At 39.6% G+C, this 20,604-nt stretch overlaps 1 protein-coding gene across 1 annotated transcript; it reads right to left on the bottom strand.

The window, feature by feature from the left end:
• Window positions 1-6,785: 6,785 nt before the first annotated feature.
• On the bottom strand, window positions 6,786-20,521 carry LOC148298110 (disease resistance protein RPV1-like). The gene is made up of 7 exons (XM_088249768.1): window positions 19,995-20,521; window positions 19,153-19,660; window positions 9,183-9,758; window positions 8,426-8,743; window positions 8,025-8,271; window positions 7,611-7,915; window positions 6,786-7,496 (listed from the first exon to the last, which is right to left on the bottom strand). Exons 1-7 carry the CDS (start codon window positions 20,519-20,521, stop codon window positions 6,786-6,788), a joined length of 3,192 nt encoding a protein of 1,063 aa, XP_088105894.1.
• Between the last annotated feature and the right edge of the window lie 83 nt (window positions 20,522-20,604).

Here is a 20,604-nt window from a genome sequence, read left to right as displayed (position 1 = left end):
ATGCTGCTTCTTCCAAGGCGTCCGGGAAACGGCCAATGACGGTAGACCTGGATGCCGCCTCCACCCCCAAAAGGGTGCGGCTTACTGACCCACCGAGGGCCGTCTTCGCGGCCGGGGACGAGGAGGGGCCTACCAAAGCGGTCACGCTTGCCTGTCCATCCAAGACGGTCCAGTTTGCAAACCATATGATTGTGGGTTCGTAGATGGACTTGTATGAGATAGACTAGCTGCCGAAGAAGGCCATGCGGGAAGAGGCGGGGCGCGCCTTCCGTCTCCAAGCCACGGTAATTCTTCCCTTCCGTTGTCCCATTTCTTCTCTTTTTTTTGTTGTTGTTGTTTATCGCTCGGTACTAACCTGTGGCTCCACTTTTCAGGCATCGATGGACACCGGTTGACCTGGTTGTCATCTATTCCGAGTTTTTTAAACGCATCGGCGAAGATGACGTTTACCGAACTGCCGGTGTCGATCAGAATTCGTCTGACATGAAATTCGGCAATCTCGGCTCGGATGATCATAGGGTCGTCATGTGGGTAGATAATCCCCTCCTCCTCTTCCTCGGAGAAGGTGATGGGTTCCCACCTGACCTTCGGCATCTTGGTGTGCCGGCTACTTTCTACGCCGAGGACTTGGGGGTATTGTGCCGCCCTGAAATACTGCTTCATTGACCGGTTGGATGCCCCGGCGAGGGTTGGGCCTCCACTGATCGTGCTGATCATGTTGATTTGTCGATTGGCATTCGGTACTGACGCCTGCTGCGGCCTGGCTATGTACTGATCCAGTTTGCCTTCCCGTATTAACCGCTCGACGATCTTTCGCAAGCTTATGCAGTCCTCGGTATTGTGGCTGTTCTGCTGATGGTATCGGCAGAATTTCCCTGTATCCCTGCCGTCCTGCCGATTAGGCTTTCGGAATGCTGGCTTTGGGATGATCTCGTTTTCGTTCATCAGGCAGGTTGGGCCGTCGGCATGAATTGCGATGCCTGTACCGCTGCGGATCGCTGTACGGGTTCGGCTCGGCCCTTGAGTTGAAGTATTCGGCTTTGGCGTGGATTGCCGCTTGCTTCATGAGTTCGTCGTACGTACGCCAATTGCTGCTGTGTACCAGATACCGAAAGTGTGAGGACCGTAGGCCACTCTTGAAGGCGCCGTAGGCTGCCCTGTCATCGGTATCCGGACATCTCGAGTATTCATGGCTGAACCGTGCGGCATACTCACGCAATGGTTCGTCATCCCTCTGCCATATGGTATATAAGTCGTCGGCAGAGTACAATCTGTTCGTCTGAATCATGAAGTGGTTCAGGAAGATCTGCTTCAGCTCGTCGAAGGAATTGACCGTCCCTACTTCCAAACGGTAGAACCAATTCAGAGCCGCCTCTGTGAGCGAAGAGGGGAACAGTAGGCATAGTCCTTCGTCACTTAGCCCTCGGCATCCTACAGCCGATTGGAAAGAATGAAGGTGTGTCAGTGGATCCTCCACTCCTGTGTAAGGGGTTATGCGTAGGGGTTGTAAGTCCCTATCCTGCCGTGAGTGCCTTATGCGCTCAGTGAATGGCCCTGGACGAAGCCTTCCCCAATCGGGCTCCTGTGAACGAGTCCGATCATCCTTCATCTTCTGCACCCTCTGGAGGAGGAGGCTAATGACAGGTTCCCTGTCCGGTATCTCCTCCGCAGTTAGATGCACTGATTGCTGCTGGGACCTGGGAGGATTGACCTCCGAGAACTTCGTCAGCGTTGCCGAACGGTAGGATGATGACCGATTTTGGGAAGGGATGTACTCTTGGTCAGATTCTGCCGTGGACTCCAGGACTGGTATCCTTCGTATTAGAGACTTCCTCCCCAGGCCCCTCAGTCGGGGATCGTCTAGGTGTGCATTGATCCTGATCGGCGATTCCTGCCGTTCGGTATGTCGTTCGGCTTCCCGTTCAAACACCCTATGGCGGCAATCGGAATAGACCTTCTTCGGCACATGGGGCCTATTTTTCGGTGCCGGGACCAACAATTGTTTAGACGGCGCAGGTGTTGCCTTTGCCGCCCTCTTGCCCTTCTTCTGCCGGCGGGGGGTCTGTAGGCTCTCGGACGATCGATCTGTCTGGATGTTTTGCGTCTGCTGCTGGTTCAGCAGCTGTTGTGTTTCTTCCACTCTGGTCGAGAGGAAATTGTTGTGTTCTTGCATCCTAGCCATGTCCTGCCGAAGGGACACGACTTGGGCTAAAAGCTCCGCGTTTTCAACGGCTTGGATTACAGGGGGATTAGTTGCCGGTGTGTACGGGGGTGGTGCAGGGCTAACCCCGCTTGGCATACCGTACGGCATCCCTTTCTGCGGTAGGAACGTAGTTTTCGAGGGGGTGGTGCAGGGCTAACCTCGCTTGGCATACCGTATGGCATCCCTTCCTGCGGTAGGAACGTAGTTTTCGAGTTGGTCCCCATATGTTTGGGATAAAGGGTCGATTCTATCGTTTCCCACAGACGGCGCCAAACTGTTGACGCCAAAAAATGGTTATCTGACTTTGAGGGTCAACTTAGTAATTTTATGCCTTCGGTATGCTTGAGACCTCGGTAGGGAGCGTGATCTGCAAAATGAGAGAACGCTCGGTAATATCTAAGGCACCGGTGTGGTACCTGCCGAATGCTCTCCGATGCTTAAGTAAGTTGGGGAATAGAAAGTTCAACTGACAGATCAATAGGCTTGTATGCCGTAAGTTCTGATTACCTCTATTTTGGGATTGTTGGCCTCCTTTTATAGGCCTTGAGAGGTGTGCATTTTGTTGATAATTTCGATGTGGGACTGTGGACGTCGCTTGGGAGCGTGCCATGTGTCCCAGGAGAGGGCGTTGCCCTAATGGAGAGATCGGCAGGTAGAGTGCCGAGGGCGCCCCTGACCAAGCCCAATTTCCTCCATGTGTCCTGCCCTTATTGGCTGCTTATTTTGGGTGTAAACAAGTGGTAAACAGAGGAATATCTTTGTCCCAGTTGCTCCTCTCTCTCCCCAAATCCCTGGAACTCAGGTCTTTCTCTATATCTCTCTTTCCCTCTCCAGTGATGATTTTCTTTTCGCTAACTTCTGTTTTTTTTTTTAAAACTAGTGATATTAATTGTTAAACCAAGAATCTAAAAATGGTTATCAACTCGGAATTGATGTAGCACATAATTAGTCCAAGGTAAAGTTTCTAATGTTTTCGAAAAGAAAAAAAAATAGTTTCCAATATCAGCTGACACGAATTTCAGGCTAATCAGAAAAGAAAAGAAAAAATTATTATTATGTCTACACTGTTTCTATCCTTTGCAAAGGTTTGCAAGTCATCCTTGTAGCAGAAATATAAAAATAAAAACAGATGTACCTTTCCTTACTCGGTAGTTCCTTGCTGGGTCCGTTCGCAGAAGTTGGGAGGGGAAGGGAAGGTCTGTGAGGGTAAAGAAGGGAGGGAATAGGAGGAGGAGAGGGATGGAAAGTCACTGACACCGAAAGAGAACGACGGTTGAAACTTTTATTTTTTTTCTCTAGTTGTGTATATTGGTTTATGGGTTTTAAAATGCAATAAAATATTGCATAACACACCGCATGTAACATGATTCATGCTTCATGACGAGGACAACTAATCAGATAAGCAAGGTGGGAGTTATTTATTAAACCACTTTGTAAGGTTGCATTTTAATAATAATAGTCATTTGGAGTTGGAGTGTCCCATTTTTTGGGGTTAAATACGTTTTTATTCATTGAGTTTTACACGAAAATTTAATTTAGGCATTGAGAAAAAATTTAATTAAATTAGTCATTGTATTTCTCAAGTTTACAGTTTATAGACATTCTGTTATCTTTCATTAAGTGTAGCATTTATTTTTATTTTTTCAAGAAGCACTTCGAGTCTTCTTCCTCTAACTACACGTAACGGAAGATAATAGAATATCTATAAATTGTACACTTTGGAAAACACAGTGACTAATTTGGCTAAATTTTTTTTTTAAGTAATGAAATTAAATTTCGTATCAAATCCATTAATAAAAAAGATATTTAACCCATAATAATAAGATTACAATTTACAACCCGTGCCCCTCCTACCAGGGCTTATCACGCATAGGCTGGAAGCATTGACCAACAACAACAAAATGGTCAAACATGGAGGCAAAAGGCAAATCTGAGAGAGATCAGCTTTCCCTTTATGGCTTTTTATTTAATTTTTTTTTTAAAAAAGGATTGAGGCAAGAAAATAATTAAATCAGAGTTGTTTTAATCAAAAGTGGCATTGAATCAAATGCAATCCAAAACCCAACGAACATATATTAAATATTTTTGTCAATATCCAACAACTAGCCTCACCTACTTCACCACACACTGAATAGGCAAAACTTTATTTTTGGTTTGTGGAGTTGTCAATTTTATCATTCTGATCCATGTAGTTTCAATTTTGTTAAATTTATTTTTCTAGGTTCAATTTGCAGTAATTCAAGGGCAAATTTCAATTTTTATCAAATTCTTCTAGATTCCGTTAAGTTTTGACCATATGTCCCTCACATGGAGGAGTATTTGAATTTGCTCAAGTCATCCAACGGTAAAACACAAGCTGGAGCTCTTCTCATTCACTTTAAAATGATTTTTGGGGTTTAGGGTTACATTTTTAGGTTAAAATTAGGTGAATCGGGAGAAATTTACCTCCAGTGGATCAAAAGGCCCTTCCATGAAATTGCAAAGAATTTCGACATAAATTGAAACATATCCTTAAGTTGCTTCGAATTTAAAACTACAAAAATAAATTTGACAAAATTGAAAACTACAATGGTAAATTATACAAAATTAAAATTATAGAGATCAAAGTAGTAAAACTAGCATACTATATGGATCAAAAATGACTTTTTGCCTAATGAATATTAAGTGGGAAATGAATTTTTGTAAATTAAATTAAATTGACTTACGTACAAGCAGTGGCGACGACAATATCATATTATTATTGTCTCATCTCCGATCAATTTCCGGCGCAAAACCGGCTATCAGCCAATCAGACTGCCAAAGACTCTCCTCCGCCATTTACTCTCTCTCTCTCTCTGCGGTTCAAGCTCTTGAACCCTTCGACTCCCTCCCTCTCTCTCCTGCAGCTGAATCTGTCAGAGACTCTGCTTTGTGCCGATGGATGCTCCATGATCGTAGAATGGTAAGTTTCACTTCATTTTCACAGGCATCTCTTGTTTGATGAAGAAGTTTTATTGTTAACTGATATAAGAAGTAGCTTGAGAAGCCCTATAATATAAGGCTTTCATAAGGTCATTAAACTTCAAATTTCTGGCCCTAATCATTTTACTATTTCGTAAAGTGTTTACTACAAGGATTTCGTGAGTTCTCTGTTTAAATGTGGTTGGATTTCAAAGGAAAGTTCGTACTATGTAGTTATCATATTACCCTCAGTTCTTATGTTTAATATTCCAATTATAAAAAAGTAATATGGGATACTTCAAATTTACATGTAATGGTTGACAAGTTGAGTTCTGTTGATAATATAGATATATGTTGGTCTGGTGGTAAACATTCAATGACTAATTTGTTGTGCCACAGAGGAAAATCTCATCAATAGGCATGCATTATAACAGGCCGTCATCTTTGTTGTAGTTTCCTACAAGGCTTTCGTAAGATAACACCGATTGCTGCATTCACATTGACTTAAGTTGCTCAAACATACAATGAAGTTTCCTACAAGGCTTTCGTAAAATCTTGTTCTATTTCTACTTATTAAGCATATTTCCTCGTGTTCCTTAAGAAACTAAGGGTCCTTTATTAAGCATATTTCTATTTCAAATAATTTTATTTGAGGGACACCCTTTAGGGTCCTTTATAAAAAAAAATTTCAACGATCTAAACCATTTTTTTCTTAAGTTTACATTCATAGATCATCCTTGCAAAAAATTAGACAAATTAGTAACCGTTTCGACATCTAATTGTGTAGGTAAAAATCAATGAACACGGTGCTTCAAGAAAGTACTAAAAATTTAATAATTCAATTGAGTGGTCAACTGATATCGGATTCAAGTGACTTTTTGTAGAGATGATCTTTGAATTAATATATACAAAATAGACAGTTTAGATTAATGAAATATACATGTGAGAAAAACATTAATTCTTCAATAATATATTAAATAAAGACCTTCACTATATTAAGTTGAATAATACTTAAGAAAAAAAAAAGATCTTTACCTGTCTTCTCGTCACAATCCCTCATGGTTGTTCTAGCCATGGCCTCTTCCTCCACCACATAGAGTGGGTCACTCGTTAAGAATTTTTTGTCTTTTTGGTTGAAAGTACGCCAAGGCCGACAGGCTCATCTTCCAATTCATACAAATCAAGTCCCGAATGGATATTTCCCTTCATAAGTTTGTCCCATTCTAGATGAAACCCTACCTTCTTAACTGTCACAAAATCCACATGATTGACGAATTTGAACCACTCATGAATATCATAAATTCCATTCAAATAAATTCCACCAAATCCGCAAGAAGACCATCTCTGCACACCAGAAGCAATACATTCTTATACATGCATGCATATATCATTACATCACATGGACCGGCATTGGGGTGTCGGTCTACTTAAAGCGCACTAACTGTTAACTATTGATATCATTGTTATCAGTTAGTGAGTTAGGTGTGCAAGGCACGTGAGTTGTTAATAGTGAGTTAGACAGTGTGTAATAGTGCTGTAGCTTAAAAGATTAAGAAATACAGAAATCAAGATTGCAATTTCTCTCAGCTTCATCATGGCTTCTTCTTCCTCCATCAAGATTGATGGAGTCATCAAATACCCCTCAAAAATCCCCATTTGTTTCCCAATCATACAAATGACGATCCGGATTATCCATATTTTCCTTCATGACTTTGTCCCATTCTATATGAACCCCCGTCTTCTTCACTCTCGCAAAACCAACACTATCAGGCCTTACAAGAATCGATACGCGGTCCCCGCCTTCCAAACGCAGCACATCGTTTGACAATTGTCCCTGCCAAAGATAATGGTCTTCAGGTCCGTTTGAAAATTGTCTCTGCCAACGATAACGGCTTGCCAATTGTCTCTGCCAATGATAATGGTCTTCTAAACGGTTTGACAATTGTCTCTGCCAACGATAATGGTCTTCAAAACAGTTTGACAATTGTCTCTGCCAACGATAAAGGTTTGGCAATTGTCTCTGCCAACGATAATGGTCTTCAGGTCCGTTTGCCAATTGTCTCTGCCAATGATAATGGTCGTCTGGACTTCTGTAAGAGGCAAATGCTATCTTGGTGTGCAAAGCAGTTCGTTTGGTAAGATTTCTAACGATAATGCAAATAGGAACTTCAACATCTTCGAGTTTTCGCCTGTCTATAGAGTAAACGAAGCATATAGTCAACCCTTTTAAATCACGGCCCATGATTCTTTGAGGAACTTCAACGAAGACGATATAGTCCGCGATTTTGAACCACTCAGGAATATCATAAATTCCATTCAAATAAATTCCACCAAATCCACAAGAAGTCCATCTCTGCACACCAGAAGCAAGACATTCTTATACATGCATGCATATATCATTACATGAGCCGCATCTGCAGCTGTGCCTCTGTGTGTCTGAGAGAGAGAGAGAGAGAGGGAGAGAGACCTGTAGGATGTTGTTCCTAAAATCGGTAGTGAGATTGGTGCAGCCTTCCATATGAATCCTTGTCATGGAGTTTAATGACTTATCCAAGCCTGAAACCTCAGTGAGTTGGAACGAATCACTTAGATACAATTCTCTCATATTCCACATTTTTGAAAAATCTGGAAGTGTTTCCAATTCTGGGCAGTCATTTGCTTTCAGAATACACAAATTGGTTGGTAAATCTGAGATTGCACAAAGTCTTCTGCATGCATTTAAACACAAGACCTTGAGCTTTGAAAGACCAGCGAGACTTGGGAGCCTGCAGCCTGCAAGACATAAATCTATTAAAGAGTTTAAACCATGTAACGGAAGGGGTATTTGTCTTATGGCTTGGATCTATTAAGAGTCTAGTAATTAACGGAAGACGATAACAACCATTAAGTATAAGAGTTTCAATAGACTTGGATTTATAGAAATTCAGTGGGAGATCCTCTAGATTGGTGCAGCCTTCAAGATTTACCAAAGAAAGTCTTCCAAGATCCCCGATGGATGGGTGAACCTCAGACAAACTCACACAGCCTTTCAATATCAATTCCTCGAGATTTGGGAGTTTTGAAAAGTCTGGTGATTTAGATAGCCTATGGGAATAGCTGAGATTAAGGATTTTCAAATTCTGATGCAACTGTTACACAAAAACAAAATTAGAATGGAAATTAAAATCCAAAAGGAAGGTCTCTGATACAGAAATTAAACCAAAATGAAGAGAAGGTGAACTATAATATATGTATAGAACCAGAAGGAAAGAACCAACAACAACTAGGTTGAGATTATTATACCTTGCAATCCTTCCAAACTATTTTGAGTTTACTAAACTGCAGCTCTAAACCAACTAGGTTTGGTTGCATAGGAAAGTCATCTGGCATGGACTCTAAAGGAAAACAAAGCCAGCTCAACCACATTAACTTTTTGGGAAAATCTTTGTACTCTCCAGTGAGCTCTACGTTGCTGAGGTGGAGTAACCTCAGTTTTTTCATGTTGCTAAATGCTTGTGCACTGAATCTAGTCAAATCTGGATCCAAATCTCTAAACCAACGTCGATGCAAATCTGGATGGAAATCCAAATGTAGAGCAACTCCTTCAATTTTTTTATTTCCCTGTTAACAAAAGATACCGGGTTAGAAAAATGATTTACAAACATGAAAATCCGTGTATGTATTAACCAAAAGGTATAATTAATAGTATTGGACCATGTTACGCCCCATAGTTTGTGTTTGCAATCAAAGCACATATTTTTTGTTGGTTATGCCTAATTGAGCTTTGATCTTAATGGATATAATATAAGAAATGGCAACGGTCTAGTGAAGTGAAAAATGATCTAAACTTGTAGACTAAGGTCTCAGGTTCAAATTAATATGACACATTGGTAGTGTGGATGTGTGAGAACCCCCTCTTTTACTTTAGTTTAGACTATTGCTTGTACTAAACAAAAAAAAAAAAAAAAAAGGAAAAGGACAATTTAATTTATTATAGACATGGGATACATATGCTTCTCTTGCATGATGCATTCTAAAACTTTATTGGGAAAATACTTACAGATTCATCGCTCAATACATCTGTTACGTCTTCACGTTTCCACAATCTACTAAATTTTTCAGGGCGACCGTCAGCATTTTCATAAACAATCTCTCTTCCCATGTCTCGAAGCAAATCATGCATCATCAGCCTGTTATACGTGACAGTCACAAGGCACCGTTCAATGAGGACACTGATTCCTATCGTTGCAAAAAAGCCACATCCCTCTAATATTTTTGTTACATAGTCCTTGTCCTCTCCAATAAAGAAACAAGATATATCAAGGAATATCTTTCTCGTTCTATCATCAGGTAGCCCGTCAAAGCTTATTCTGAGTATTTTTTGAATATCTCCATCAGGACTTCTTTCCAATTTCTCCAAATGGCTTTCCCACTCCGCTATGGACCTTTTAATCAGAAAAGACCCTTCAACTCGAAGTGCTAGTGGCAAGCCTTGACAGTAATGAATTACACGTTTTGAGAGGTCAAGGTATTCTTGATCAGGATAATCTCTTTTGAAGGCATGCCAACTAAAGAGCTCTAGAGCTTCTTCCTCATCCATTTCTTCAGCCATAAATGTGCTATCCACTCCAACTTGCTGTAGCAAATGTTTATTTCTTGTTGTTGATCGGTTCATAATTGTATATCATTTTGTACCCTTCTAGCTTATGATTTGGTTATGTTATTGAGTTAAACTTGTGCTTTTAATTCATTTTCTATTTTGATAAGTCCATAATTTCATACACTTGCATGCCTTCTTTACTTAGTGATTTTGCTTAGTTTCTCTTTATTTTGAGTCACTTACCTATGTTTGTGTGTTTTGTAGGTTAAGATAGCAAGAGATAACATTTGATGCAATCCATGCATGTTAAGGGCTGATTGGCATATGAGGAATATGAGCTTAAAGACAAACACATTTTGGCTACAACCCCTTTCCAGCCCAATTTCGTAGGTCAACTTCTTGGCCTTGGATCAGCATGCTATGGGGCTCGAATGAGGTGAAGATCTTCATGAAACTTGTTCCAATGGGTGTCTACTACAACATATCCAAATTTCAGCCCAATTGGACATTTGTGGAGTGCTCAGCCCGTCCAACACCCAACCTTGCTCAGCAGGATTTGCAGCTGTCAGCTTTGAGCCTTATCTCCTCCTTTAAGCCATGTGCCTCACCCATGCTGCAACTGACTTTGGATCCAACATAATGAGTGAAGTGGGGAGGCATTCCAGCTATGAAATTCTAAAGGAGCAAGTTGGTACATGCTGGAGTTATTATAGAGAAAGCATGTGCATGCATGGGAAGCAAAAAGGAAAGAAAAAATAAAATGAAGTCAATTCCAGTCTCTGTTCGGCTGCCAACTTGCAAGGCCCAAAACGCACACTTCTACTGCTCCGATGGGAATACTTTCTTCATAGAAGTTGTTCCAATGGGTGTCTAGTATAACATATCCAAATTTGAGCCCCATTGGATACGTTTTGAAACCTCTGGCCTTCCTACACCAAGCCTGGTTCAGAAAACTCGTTTTTCAGCAACCAAAAGGCAACCACATGGGTTGGCAACCAAAAGGCAACCACATGGGTTGGCAGCAAAGGCAGCCACAACTGATCACCTTTGAACCCATGTGAAGAAGCTTGAGGTGCAGCAGCAAAAGATGAAGGATGGTGTGGGAATCCATCATGATGTTCCTCCCTCTTAGCCCTATAAATAGAGAAGCCTTCAAGCTTCAAATCACACCCCAAGGGGGGGAGCTCTCAAACACTTCTCTAGAGCTCCCTTCCCTTCTCTCCCTCAAATTCTCTTAGTTTCCTTTCAAGTTGTCAATTGTTGTAGTAAAATGAGTTTACTTAATTTTCCTTCAAGTTTTTCTTAGTTTCACTTTACTTTTATTTGTAATGTACATTCTTTCTTAAGTATTCAAGTTTAATTAGTTTCCAAGTTTCAATTATGGTTTTTGTTCTTATTCATTATGCTTATAAGTTAATAGGCTAGTTTGAATGATTGATCACCATTTAGGCTTGCATGTTAGCTATCTTGGTTTGAATTAAGAGTAGACACCATGCTTTAATTCGAATTGAACTATGAATAAGAAGAGTATGTATGGACATTCGACAACAGGGATTAGATACATGCTTGGTTGTTTAAATTGTTCTTCTATGCTTAATGGGTTCCTAATGCTTAGTTTTAGGTTAGACAACAAATGATCAAATTAGGGAATTAGGAACACAAGGTTATGACCAAACACCATGGCTTAATCATACTTTAGCTAGAATCAATCCGTTAATCTAATTGAACTTGGGAACTTATCTACTTGAGTTATTTTCTTTTCTTTCTTTCTTGTTTTATTTATTTTCTTTCTTGTTCTTCTGTTTTGTGTAGGAAAACTGAATTGGATTATTCAATCACCAATCCTCGTGGGATCGACCTCGCACTTACATATGCTATACTACCAAACGGCTCGTGCACTTGCGAGTATCACAAGTTGAGGATGCAGCTGAATCTATTTTGGTGCAGCTGAATCGACGCAACAAGTTTTTGGCGCCGTTGCCGGGGATTGGCAACATAGTTTGGTTCTATTTCTTTTCCCTTGTTTTATTTTTATTTTTCAGTTTCATGTTTTTCTAGACAATTTCTTGTTTTAAAGTTAATGCCATTAATGGACAAGTTGTGTTTGTAGTCCAACAGAAAAGGACAATTGCCCAACAAGCAAGAGAACTGGGTTTAAGTCCCAGCTTACACAACCCATTGGTGTTTGTTACTTTGAAGCATGGAATTAGATGTTTGTGGTGAAGTTGAATCTCTAATCTTGATGTTTTTGTTTAGTTTATCCTTTTCATTTTAATTTATGTTTCCTCATCCTTTAAATCTAAAAATCTGTTTCAAGTTTCCTTGTCTTTCTTTAAGCATTTCTGAAGTAGCTCAATAAGAAAGAGGGAGTGAGAGGAGACAACCCAATCCATAGAAACGTGGAGTGTGGAGCAATGGGAGAAGTCGCGACCTCCAAGTGCATCCATGCTCGACCTAATCGCTTCAAGGGGAAGCATTTCAATCCTTTCTCTTCTTTGATTTCTGTTTATTTCCGTAATGGTGATAAATAGGTGATAGAAAGTGCTGTTTGTATTTTTCTTTGGTTTCTTGGTTTGTTTCTTTTAGTACAACAATTTATGTTGTTTGTTTGAATTTGTTTAGAGTACTTAGTTCTTTTTCATTTATGGTTTGTTGTTTCATTTTATCTTAATTTGTTTTTGTTTTTTATCTTAAAAATTTAAAAAAGATTTTTCATATGAGCTGACTTATGGTAACCCCAGTTAGCACTTCCGTTAATACAGTGTCTAGGAGTTCTTTAGGCGACACCTTCGGTGTCTAAGGAGTTTGGGTTTTAAGCGGGACCATTGTGACCCCTCCAACCTTCCCGGATCTCCTGGCTGTGTTTTCTGAGGCCCTTAACTGGTCATCCGTGAGTTGCTTGTATATTCGTGTGTTTTTAAATTAAGTTTTTTTTATTTTCTTTGTTTTCTTTTCTGTTGAGTCTTTGTTTTTGTTTTGTTTTTGTTTTTGTTAAGTTAGTTTATGCATTTATTTACGTGGTATGGTTAGTTAGTTTATTTGAGTGTTAAAAACACATTTTTATTTCATTTCAAACGTTACATTACAAACGAAAAAAAAAAAAAAAAAACAACATCATCATTCATCATCATCATCATCTTCTTCATCATCTTCTTCATCTTCATCATCATCATGGCATGCCTCTATTGTCTCGCACTTGTAGAATCTGCAGCAGCTCTACATGGTCCTCATTCTTTCTCTGCAGTGCTTCCACATACTGATTGGCACAGTAAAGCCGCTTCTGCAAGTCCGCCACCTGAGCTTTCAAGGAAGCCACCTCCTCGCTCAAAGCTGTACACTCCCGTGTCCTCGCCAGTAGGCGCAAGCCCAGATTTGTGGCCGAGACCGCTTGGAGTGCGGTATAAGTGTGGGACTCATCCACTGCAACCTTGTCAGACCTGTGTGCTATATGCCAATGATCTGCCGGTGTGAGCTTGCTGCCAATCATGCCTCCCAGCAGCACTGCTCTGTTCGGCCTTGCCTCAGCAAAGTTCGGTATTGCCTCAGCAAAGTTTGAGGCCGTGCCGTGATGATATGTGGAGTTTGGGAAGACAGGAGTTGGAGGAGCCCTTGTCTGGGCATTCGGTGGTGCAAGTGAGAGCTCAAGGTTTAGATCATCAAGGTGAGTACATGAGGATGCCATTTGTTTTGCTTCTGAATTTTTTGATGTTTTTCCTTGAGTTGCAGGAAGAAATGCTGGGTATCATCCGTTTGCAGAGGCGTGCTTTAAAAAGACATATGCTGATGAGAGAGAGCCAACACCATTTCGGATTTCCCGGGCATGCTCGACCTAATCGCTTTAAGGGGAGCACCTTTACTTTCACTTTACTTTTCTTTTTTCCGTGTTTTCTGGTGTTTAATATTTTTGCCTGTTACTTTCATTTTCTAGAGCTTTGTGTTTCTGCTTTTTCCTTTCGGCTATCATCTTTATTTTATTTTAGTTAGGGAACTGTGCTTTCTTTTCCGTTTGTCGTCTTTGTTTGATTTAAGTTTGGGAAGTGTGCTTTCTTTTCCTTTTTCTTTTTCCTTCTGCAACTTTACTTTTATTTCCGAAACAAAATAACCAAAAACAAAAACAACCAATAAAATAAAAACAACAATTAGCAGTAGAAATCATTTCTTCACAGTGCTTGGTGTCTCGACCATTGGAGCTTTGAGTTTGGCTCTCTGGCTGTCCTCTTCCGGGGCTTCACGCACAGCTTCTTGGGGCTCATCACTTGAGCTCCCAAAGATCGCAATCTTAGCTTGAGCGTAACTACTCTCGCGATCTGCTTGTTTGCGTTTACCCGGTCGGTCTAGGTCCTCCAGCTGTTTTCGCATGTCGCGAGAGTACAACTCTACCATTTTTGATAGGTTTTTATTCTCGTCCCGCAATACTTCTAGCTGGTGTCGATTCACCTCCACTATCCTTGCCCTCTCCCTTTTCAAGCTTTTTATAGCACTCTGACACTCTTCAACCATACTTCGCTCCGCCGCCAACTGACCCTTTAGCACCTCTACCTCATGGGACTTCGCAAGTAGGCGATGACCCAAACTTGCGACTGTTGCCGTACTCTGCACGCTCAGTGCTAGGGCATCGCTCACGACCCGGTTGTCATCCCTTGTCCCCAACACACGTATATCTTTAGGAGTCACTAAATTTCTAGCCACTCCAATGGCAACATCGTTGTCCAGGAGTATTGAGTCAGTTACTGTCACAGGCCCCCGTGCGGAAGCAAAGTAGGGCATCCATACTGGTGCCGCTGCTTGGCCTCGTGTCTGAGTCGGTGGAGCTAGGTTGAGATCCAACGAAAATGGGTAGTTAGAGGCCATTTGATTTCTCACTCTTTGTTCTTCTTTCTTTTCTGTTTTGTGTGTTTCTGAGTTTGTGTTTTTCACCCGTTCTTTTTACCTTTTTATAGACTTAGTCTGCTAAACCCTAGCCGCTGCGGTTCTGGGTTATGCTCAGCCCTTACGGCTTATCTCTATTTGTCGCCGCACCCGTTTCCCAACCCCCCTTAATTGCATTTTCACCTTTCACCACCTTCAAAGTGAAAAAGTCATCCCGCTTCACCCAAGAGGCCAATAATTCTAGCTTGGGGGATGTGAAAGCGGCCTCTGCGCGCCGACACGTCCCTCACCTCTTTTGCCCATGACTTCCCAGGAACCAAGGCATTAGGGACCACATTTTCTCTTTTCAAAAATCCCGTCTTTGCACTCCCAATTCACGTGTCATCTTAAAAATTAAAATAATAATAATATAAAAAAAACGTGTGGGCTTCGGATTTCATTGTGGGTCGGGTTTTCACCGTTGTTTAGGTTTCGAAGTGAGTTAATTTTCTTTTGGGTTGGGCTTTCAATCGTTTGGGTTTTGGTTTGCGTAAGACTGTTTGTTTAGGGCTTTCTGTTTCGAGTGTTTTACTGTTTTCATTTCTTTTTATTTGTTTGTTTGTTTTGTAATTTTTATTTTGTAATTATTTTCTTTTATTTTATTTTTGTAATTTTTTTTTAATTTGCTTTAATACCTTCATTTATTATTTTTGACATTGCTTGTGCCTAAATTTTAAACATTGAGGACAATGCTCATTTCTAGGTTTGGGGGTATTGGAGTTTACCAAGTAAATTTAGTTTTTCTTAATATATAAAAAAAAAATAATTATTATTAATTTCTTGCTTGTTTTTCTTTTTTCTTTTTTTCTATATTTTGAGTCTTATTTTGTTTTGAGTCACTTTCCGAACACTTATGATGAGATTGTGATAAATGTTTGCATGACTTAAATGAAAATTGAATTTTATTATTTTTATTATTTTTTTCCTTGTAAATTTTTATTGTAAATAAAATAAAACAAAAATTTAATTTGGCATCGTTCTAGCATGATATGTTCGAAACCTTCTTTGCACTTGCCATTTGTTTCATAATTCTCCAATTAAAGGATTTGCATGACCCAAAGAATTGTATCAAGCATAAATTAGACTTATATAACCATATAATGTGAGCTTTTGAGCCTTGTGCTTCATTTCATGAGTGTTATACACATACTCTTATTTTCTTGTCATCAAAGTTGTTGTTTGATCTCATTATTCATTGATTTGGTTGAACACTTAAAAGTCATTCATTCTTATGCAATTTGATTTCATGACATTTAAGAAGTGATATTAAGGCCATCTTTGGATCGTTTGTGCCTTTCAAGCTAACCTTATGCATGCTTAAGCATGATTTTCCATTGTTAACCATTTTGAGCCTACATGTAAACCTTTTCTTTCATTTTACCAATTATATTTCCTCACCTTAGCCCGAAAAACAAATATTTACCTTTCTAAGGAACTCATGAGCTCTAATTCGGATGTGTTTTTCATGCTAAGTTTGGGAAGGGATATTACATAAAGAAAAAAAAAAAAAAAAAAAAAAAAAAAAAAAAAAAAAAAAAGAAGAGAAATTCACACAATTGGTGAAAGAAAAGAAAAAAAAAAAAAAAAAAGTTGTGATTAAGTGGTGGTTGATTGAAAATTCATTTTTGGGCCTTCAAAATAAATTGGTGTTTGGAAAGGAGTGTGAATCAATGTAAATGAAGGTATAAGGAGTTTTGATCATGTAAAAGAAAAAAATCTAATCATGATGATTCGAAGTCTTGTAAACAATTATTTTATGCTCTTACATTTTGAGTTCCTTGGACTTTGTATTATCCATACCCTTCATTTCTCACTCACCTTACACCCTTGGCCCCATTACAACCTATCTTAAAGACCTAAATTGATCTTAAATGTCATGTGGTTGAATTGCATGCATTTTCTTACTTTTAAGTGTTTGGCATCCTTCTTGAGATCATATTAATGCAACTTCTTCATCTTCCTATTTTTGAGTTAAGTCCCTTATGATTTAACTCTAATCTCATGTTTATAACTGAGTGTTGCATTATAGCCCTCTTCTGAGTGATTCATTTGTGAGAGGACAACTTTGGTGAGATTTGAAGTTGCATTTGTGCTTGGTATGATTTTTGAAATTGTGTGAAAACTAAGATTGGGGAATTTGTTGCATTTGGCTATCACACTACTACACTTTGAGCATGTTGTGTTTTGAACTTTTCCACCCTGTAAATATTGAAAAAAAAAAAAAACTGAGCTTTTATTGTTAAAACTTTTGAGTCATGTGCATGAGTCATTTCTCTTCAGAAAATGTTCGGGAAGATTGTTTTGAGTCTTTTTTTTTTATTTTTGTTTTTGTTTTTGTTTTATTTTGCTTAAGGACTAACAAATCTAATAAGTTTTCTAACCACTTTGTTTTGTAGAGTTAGGAAAATGTTTGTGGGTGTCGTATCTGTTAAACCCTCAGGAGACACAACTCCTCCTACTAGGGATGCCTAGAGGTTTAAAGGCTTGTTGCATATGCTCAATGCAATCGAGTTACCTGCGGAAGTGGTTTACTTAACTTCTTGTTTTGTTTTTATCTTTGTATTCCTTTTGTTTTGCTCGAGGACTAGCAAAATCTAGGTTTGGGGGTATTTGATCGGTTCATAATTGTATATCATTTTGTACCCTTCTAGCTTATGATTTGGTTATGTTATTGAGTTAAACTTGTGCTTTTAATTCATTTTCTATTTTGATAAGTCCATAATTTCATACACTTGCATGCCTTCTTTACTTAGTGATTTTGCTTAGTTTCTCTTTATTTTGAGTCACTTACCTATGTTTGTGTGTTTTGTAGGTTAAGATAGCAAGAGATAACATTTGATGCAATCCATGCATGTTAAGGGCTGATTGGCATATGAGGAATATGAGCTTAAAGACAAACACATTTTGGCTACAACCCCTTTCCAGCCCAATTTCGTAGGTCAACTTCTTGGCCTTGGATCAGCATGCTATGGGGCTCGAATGAGGTGAAGATCTTCATGAAACTTGTTCCAATGGGTGTCTACTACAACATATCCAAATTTCAGCCCAATTGGACATTTGTGGAGTGCTCAGCCCGTCCAACACCCAACCTTGCTCAGCAGGATTTGCAGCTGTCAGCTTTGAGCCTTATCTCCTCCTTTAAGCCATGTGCCTCACCCATGCTGCAACTGACTTTGGATCCAACATAATGAGTGAAGTGGGGAGGCATTCCAGCTATGAAATTCTAAAGGAGCAAGTTGGTACATGCTGGAGTTATTATAGAGAAAGCATGTGCATGCATGGGAAGCAAAAAGGAAAGAAAAAATAAAATGAAGTCAATTCCAGTCTCTGTTCGGCTGCCAACTTGCAAGGCCCAAAACGCACACTTCTACTGCTCCGATGGGAATACTTTCTTCATAGAAGTTGTTCCAATGGGTGTCTAGTATAACATATCCAAATTTGAGCCCCATTGGATACGTTTTGAAACCTCTGGCCTTCCTACACCAAGCCTGGTTCAGAAAACTCGTTTTTCAGCAACCAAAAGGCAACCACATGGGTTGGCAACCAAAAGGCAACCACATGGGTTGGCAGCAAAGGCAGCCACAACTGATCACCTTTGAACCCATGTGAAGAAGCTTGAGGTGCAGCAGCAAAAGATGAAGGATGGTGTGGGAATCCATCATGATGTTCCTCCCTCTTAGCCCTATAAATAGAGAAGCCTTCAAGCTTCAAATCACACCCCAAGGGGGGGAGCTCTCAAACACTTCTCTAGAGCTCCCTTCCCTTCTCTCCCTCAAATTCTCTTAGTTTCCTTTCAAGTTGTCAATTGTTGTAGTAAAATGAGTTTACTTAATTTTCCTTCAAGTTTTTCTTAGTTTCACTTTACTTTTATTTGTAATGTACATTCTTTCTTAAGTATTCAAGTTTAATTAGTTTCCAAGTTTCAATTATGATTTTTGTTCTTATTCATTATGCTTATAAGTTAATAGGCTAGTTTGAATGATTGATCACCATTTAGGCTTGCATGTTAGCTATCTTGGTTTGAATTAAGAGTAGACACCATGCTTTAATTCGAATTGAACTATGAATAAGAAGAGTATGTATGGACATTCGACAACAGGGATTAGATACATGCTTGGTTGTTTAAATTGTTCTTCTATGCTTAATGGGTTCCTAATGCTTAGTTTTAGGTTAGACAACAAATGATCAAATTAGGGAATTAGGAACACAAGGTTATGACCAAACACCATGGCTTAATCATACTTTAGCTAGAATCAATCCGTTAATCTAATTGAACTTGGGAACTTATCTACTTGAGTTATTTTCTTTTCTTTCTTTCTTGTTTTATTTATTTTCTTTCTTGTTCTTCTGTTTTGTGTAGGAAAACTGAATTGGATTATTCAATCACCAATCCTCGTGGGATCGACCTCGCACTTACATATGCTATACTACCAAACGGCTCGTGCACTTGCGAGTATCACAAGTTGAGGATGCAGCTGAATCTATTTTGGTGCAGCTGAATCGACGCAACAGTTGTTATAACAATTCTACTTCCAGGACCAAACCAATCATGAGCTCCAGCTATTGCTTTTAGTTGCTGTAGATCATCTGCATCGTCAATTATGACAAGTGCTCTTATACAGCAAAGTCTTTCTCTTATCATATCGATCCCTTTAGCAACAGATCCAACCTTTATGCCCTCGCTTTTCAAGATATCATTTAGAAGTTGTTCTTGCAAACCAACCAGACCATTACTGCGTTGGTTTGCAAATACTTCCCTCACGTCTGCAAGGAAACTCCTACCTTCAAAGATACGTTCAAATTTGTTATAAATGATTTTGGCAAGCGTTGTTTTTCCAATACCGCCCATCCCCAAAATACCAATCATGCGAACAACATCCTTAGAACCTGAATTTTCAATATCCAAGTGATTACTCAAAACCTTCACCCGAGAAGTAATTCCAATAAGGTGTTCGATGTCTAATTGGTATTTTCTGTTCACCAAGTTATTAACCTTCCCAAGAATTCTCTTGATAAACTTTGCTTCATGCCTGGCAATTAAACACAGAAGCAGTACAAACTACAAGGGTAAATTGAATCCCTAACTTAATAATTTAGAATTAAGATATAATTAACAATTAAGATTGGGATTTAACATCAAATGTTAAATGGATCTTAGAAAGAATGCTTAGTTAAAACCAAACCAAACCAAACCAAACTACACAAACAAACACCAAACTTCAAAGTCAAAAACATAGTTAAAACATAGTTGGAAAAACAAAAACAAAAAGGACAGGGAACATATGGTTGAGTGAGAGCATATGATTTAACATCAAATGTCAAGTAAGGAGATGATAATCCAAGGAACAAGAAATTAGTAATTACCCATCAGCATTTTTAAGATCTTCCCCACACAAATCTGCAGCTTGAGTGAGAGCATTTCTCCACCGCTGTACCTTTTCTTTCTCATGTTTACCTTCACAGATGCCCGCTTCATGTTTCTCAAATGCTTGTGCAAAACTACCAGTTTGTTTCCGGACATCTGAAGGATCAACATTATAGAACAATGGAATAACCTGTTGCCCCAATCTTTCTCTACACTCCATGATCTTCACCAGCTCGTCAAGACACCAACTGGAATCGGCATACCACTTTGAGAAGACAATTATGGAGATCATGGACCTGTGGATTGCCCGCTCCAGTTGGTTTTTTATGAATTCCGCTCTTTCTAGCTCGTTGTCGTCAAGAAAGGCGCGGATTCCGGCATCAGATAATGCGGCGTGGAGGTGGCCTGTGAAGCCCTTGCGTGTGTCTTCACCTCTGAAGCTCAAGAACACTTGGTACTCCCAACGTTTTGATGAGGAGGATGGTGAGGATGAAGAGGAGGCTTTATGGGCTTTCCTGGCATCCATTAATTGATACTGGTTCAGATCAGACCAACTACAAATTGATTGTTTCTTACGGGGCAGTGGTTTGGCCTTGAGCAGCAGATGAA

This window comes from Prunus avium, chromosome 1, assembly GCF_965620075.1.
Source record: "Prunus avium chromosome 1, drPruAviu1.hap1.1, whole genome shotgun sequence".
Classification (NCBI taxonomy): domain Eukaryota; kingdom Viridiplantae; phylum Streptophyta; class Magnoliopsida; order Rosales; family Rosaceae; genus Prunus; species Prunus avium.
This window is presented reverse-complemented; position numbering and strand designations above follow the sequence as displayed.

What these genes read in the sequence shown, in the direction of transcription:
- LOC148298110 (XM_088249768.1), bottom strand. Translation starts at nt 20,521, where the DNA reads ATGGATGCCAGGAAAGCCCATAAAGCCTCCTCTTCATCCTCACCATCC. An exon ending in TTGGTCCTGGAAGTAGAATT is followed by an intron (nt 9,759 to 19,152) that starts GTTATAACAACT and finishes CATTTGCTACAG; the next exon opens with CAAGTTGGAGTGGATAGCAC. An exon ending in TGAAACTCTTATACTTAATG is followed by an intron (nt 7,916 to 8,024) that starts GTTGTTATCGTC and finishes TATGTCTTGCAG; the next exon opens with GCTGCAGGCTCCCAAGTCTC.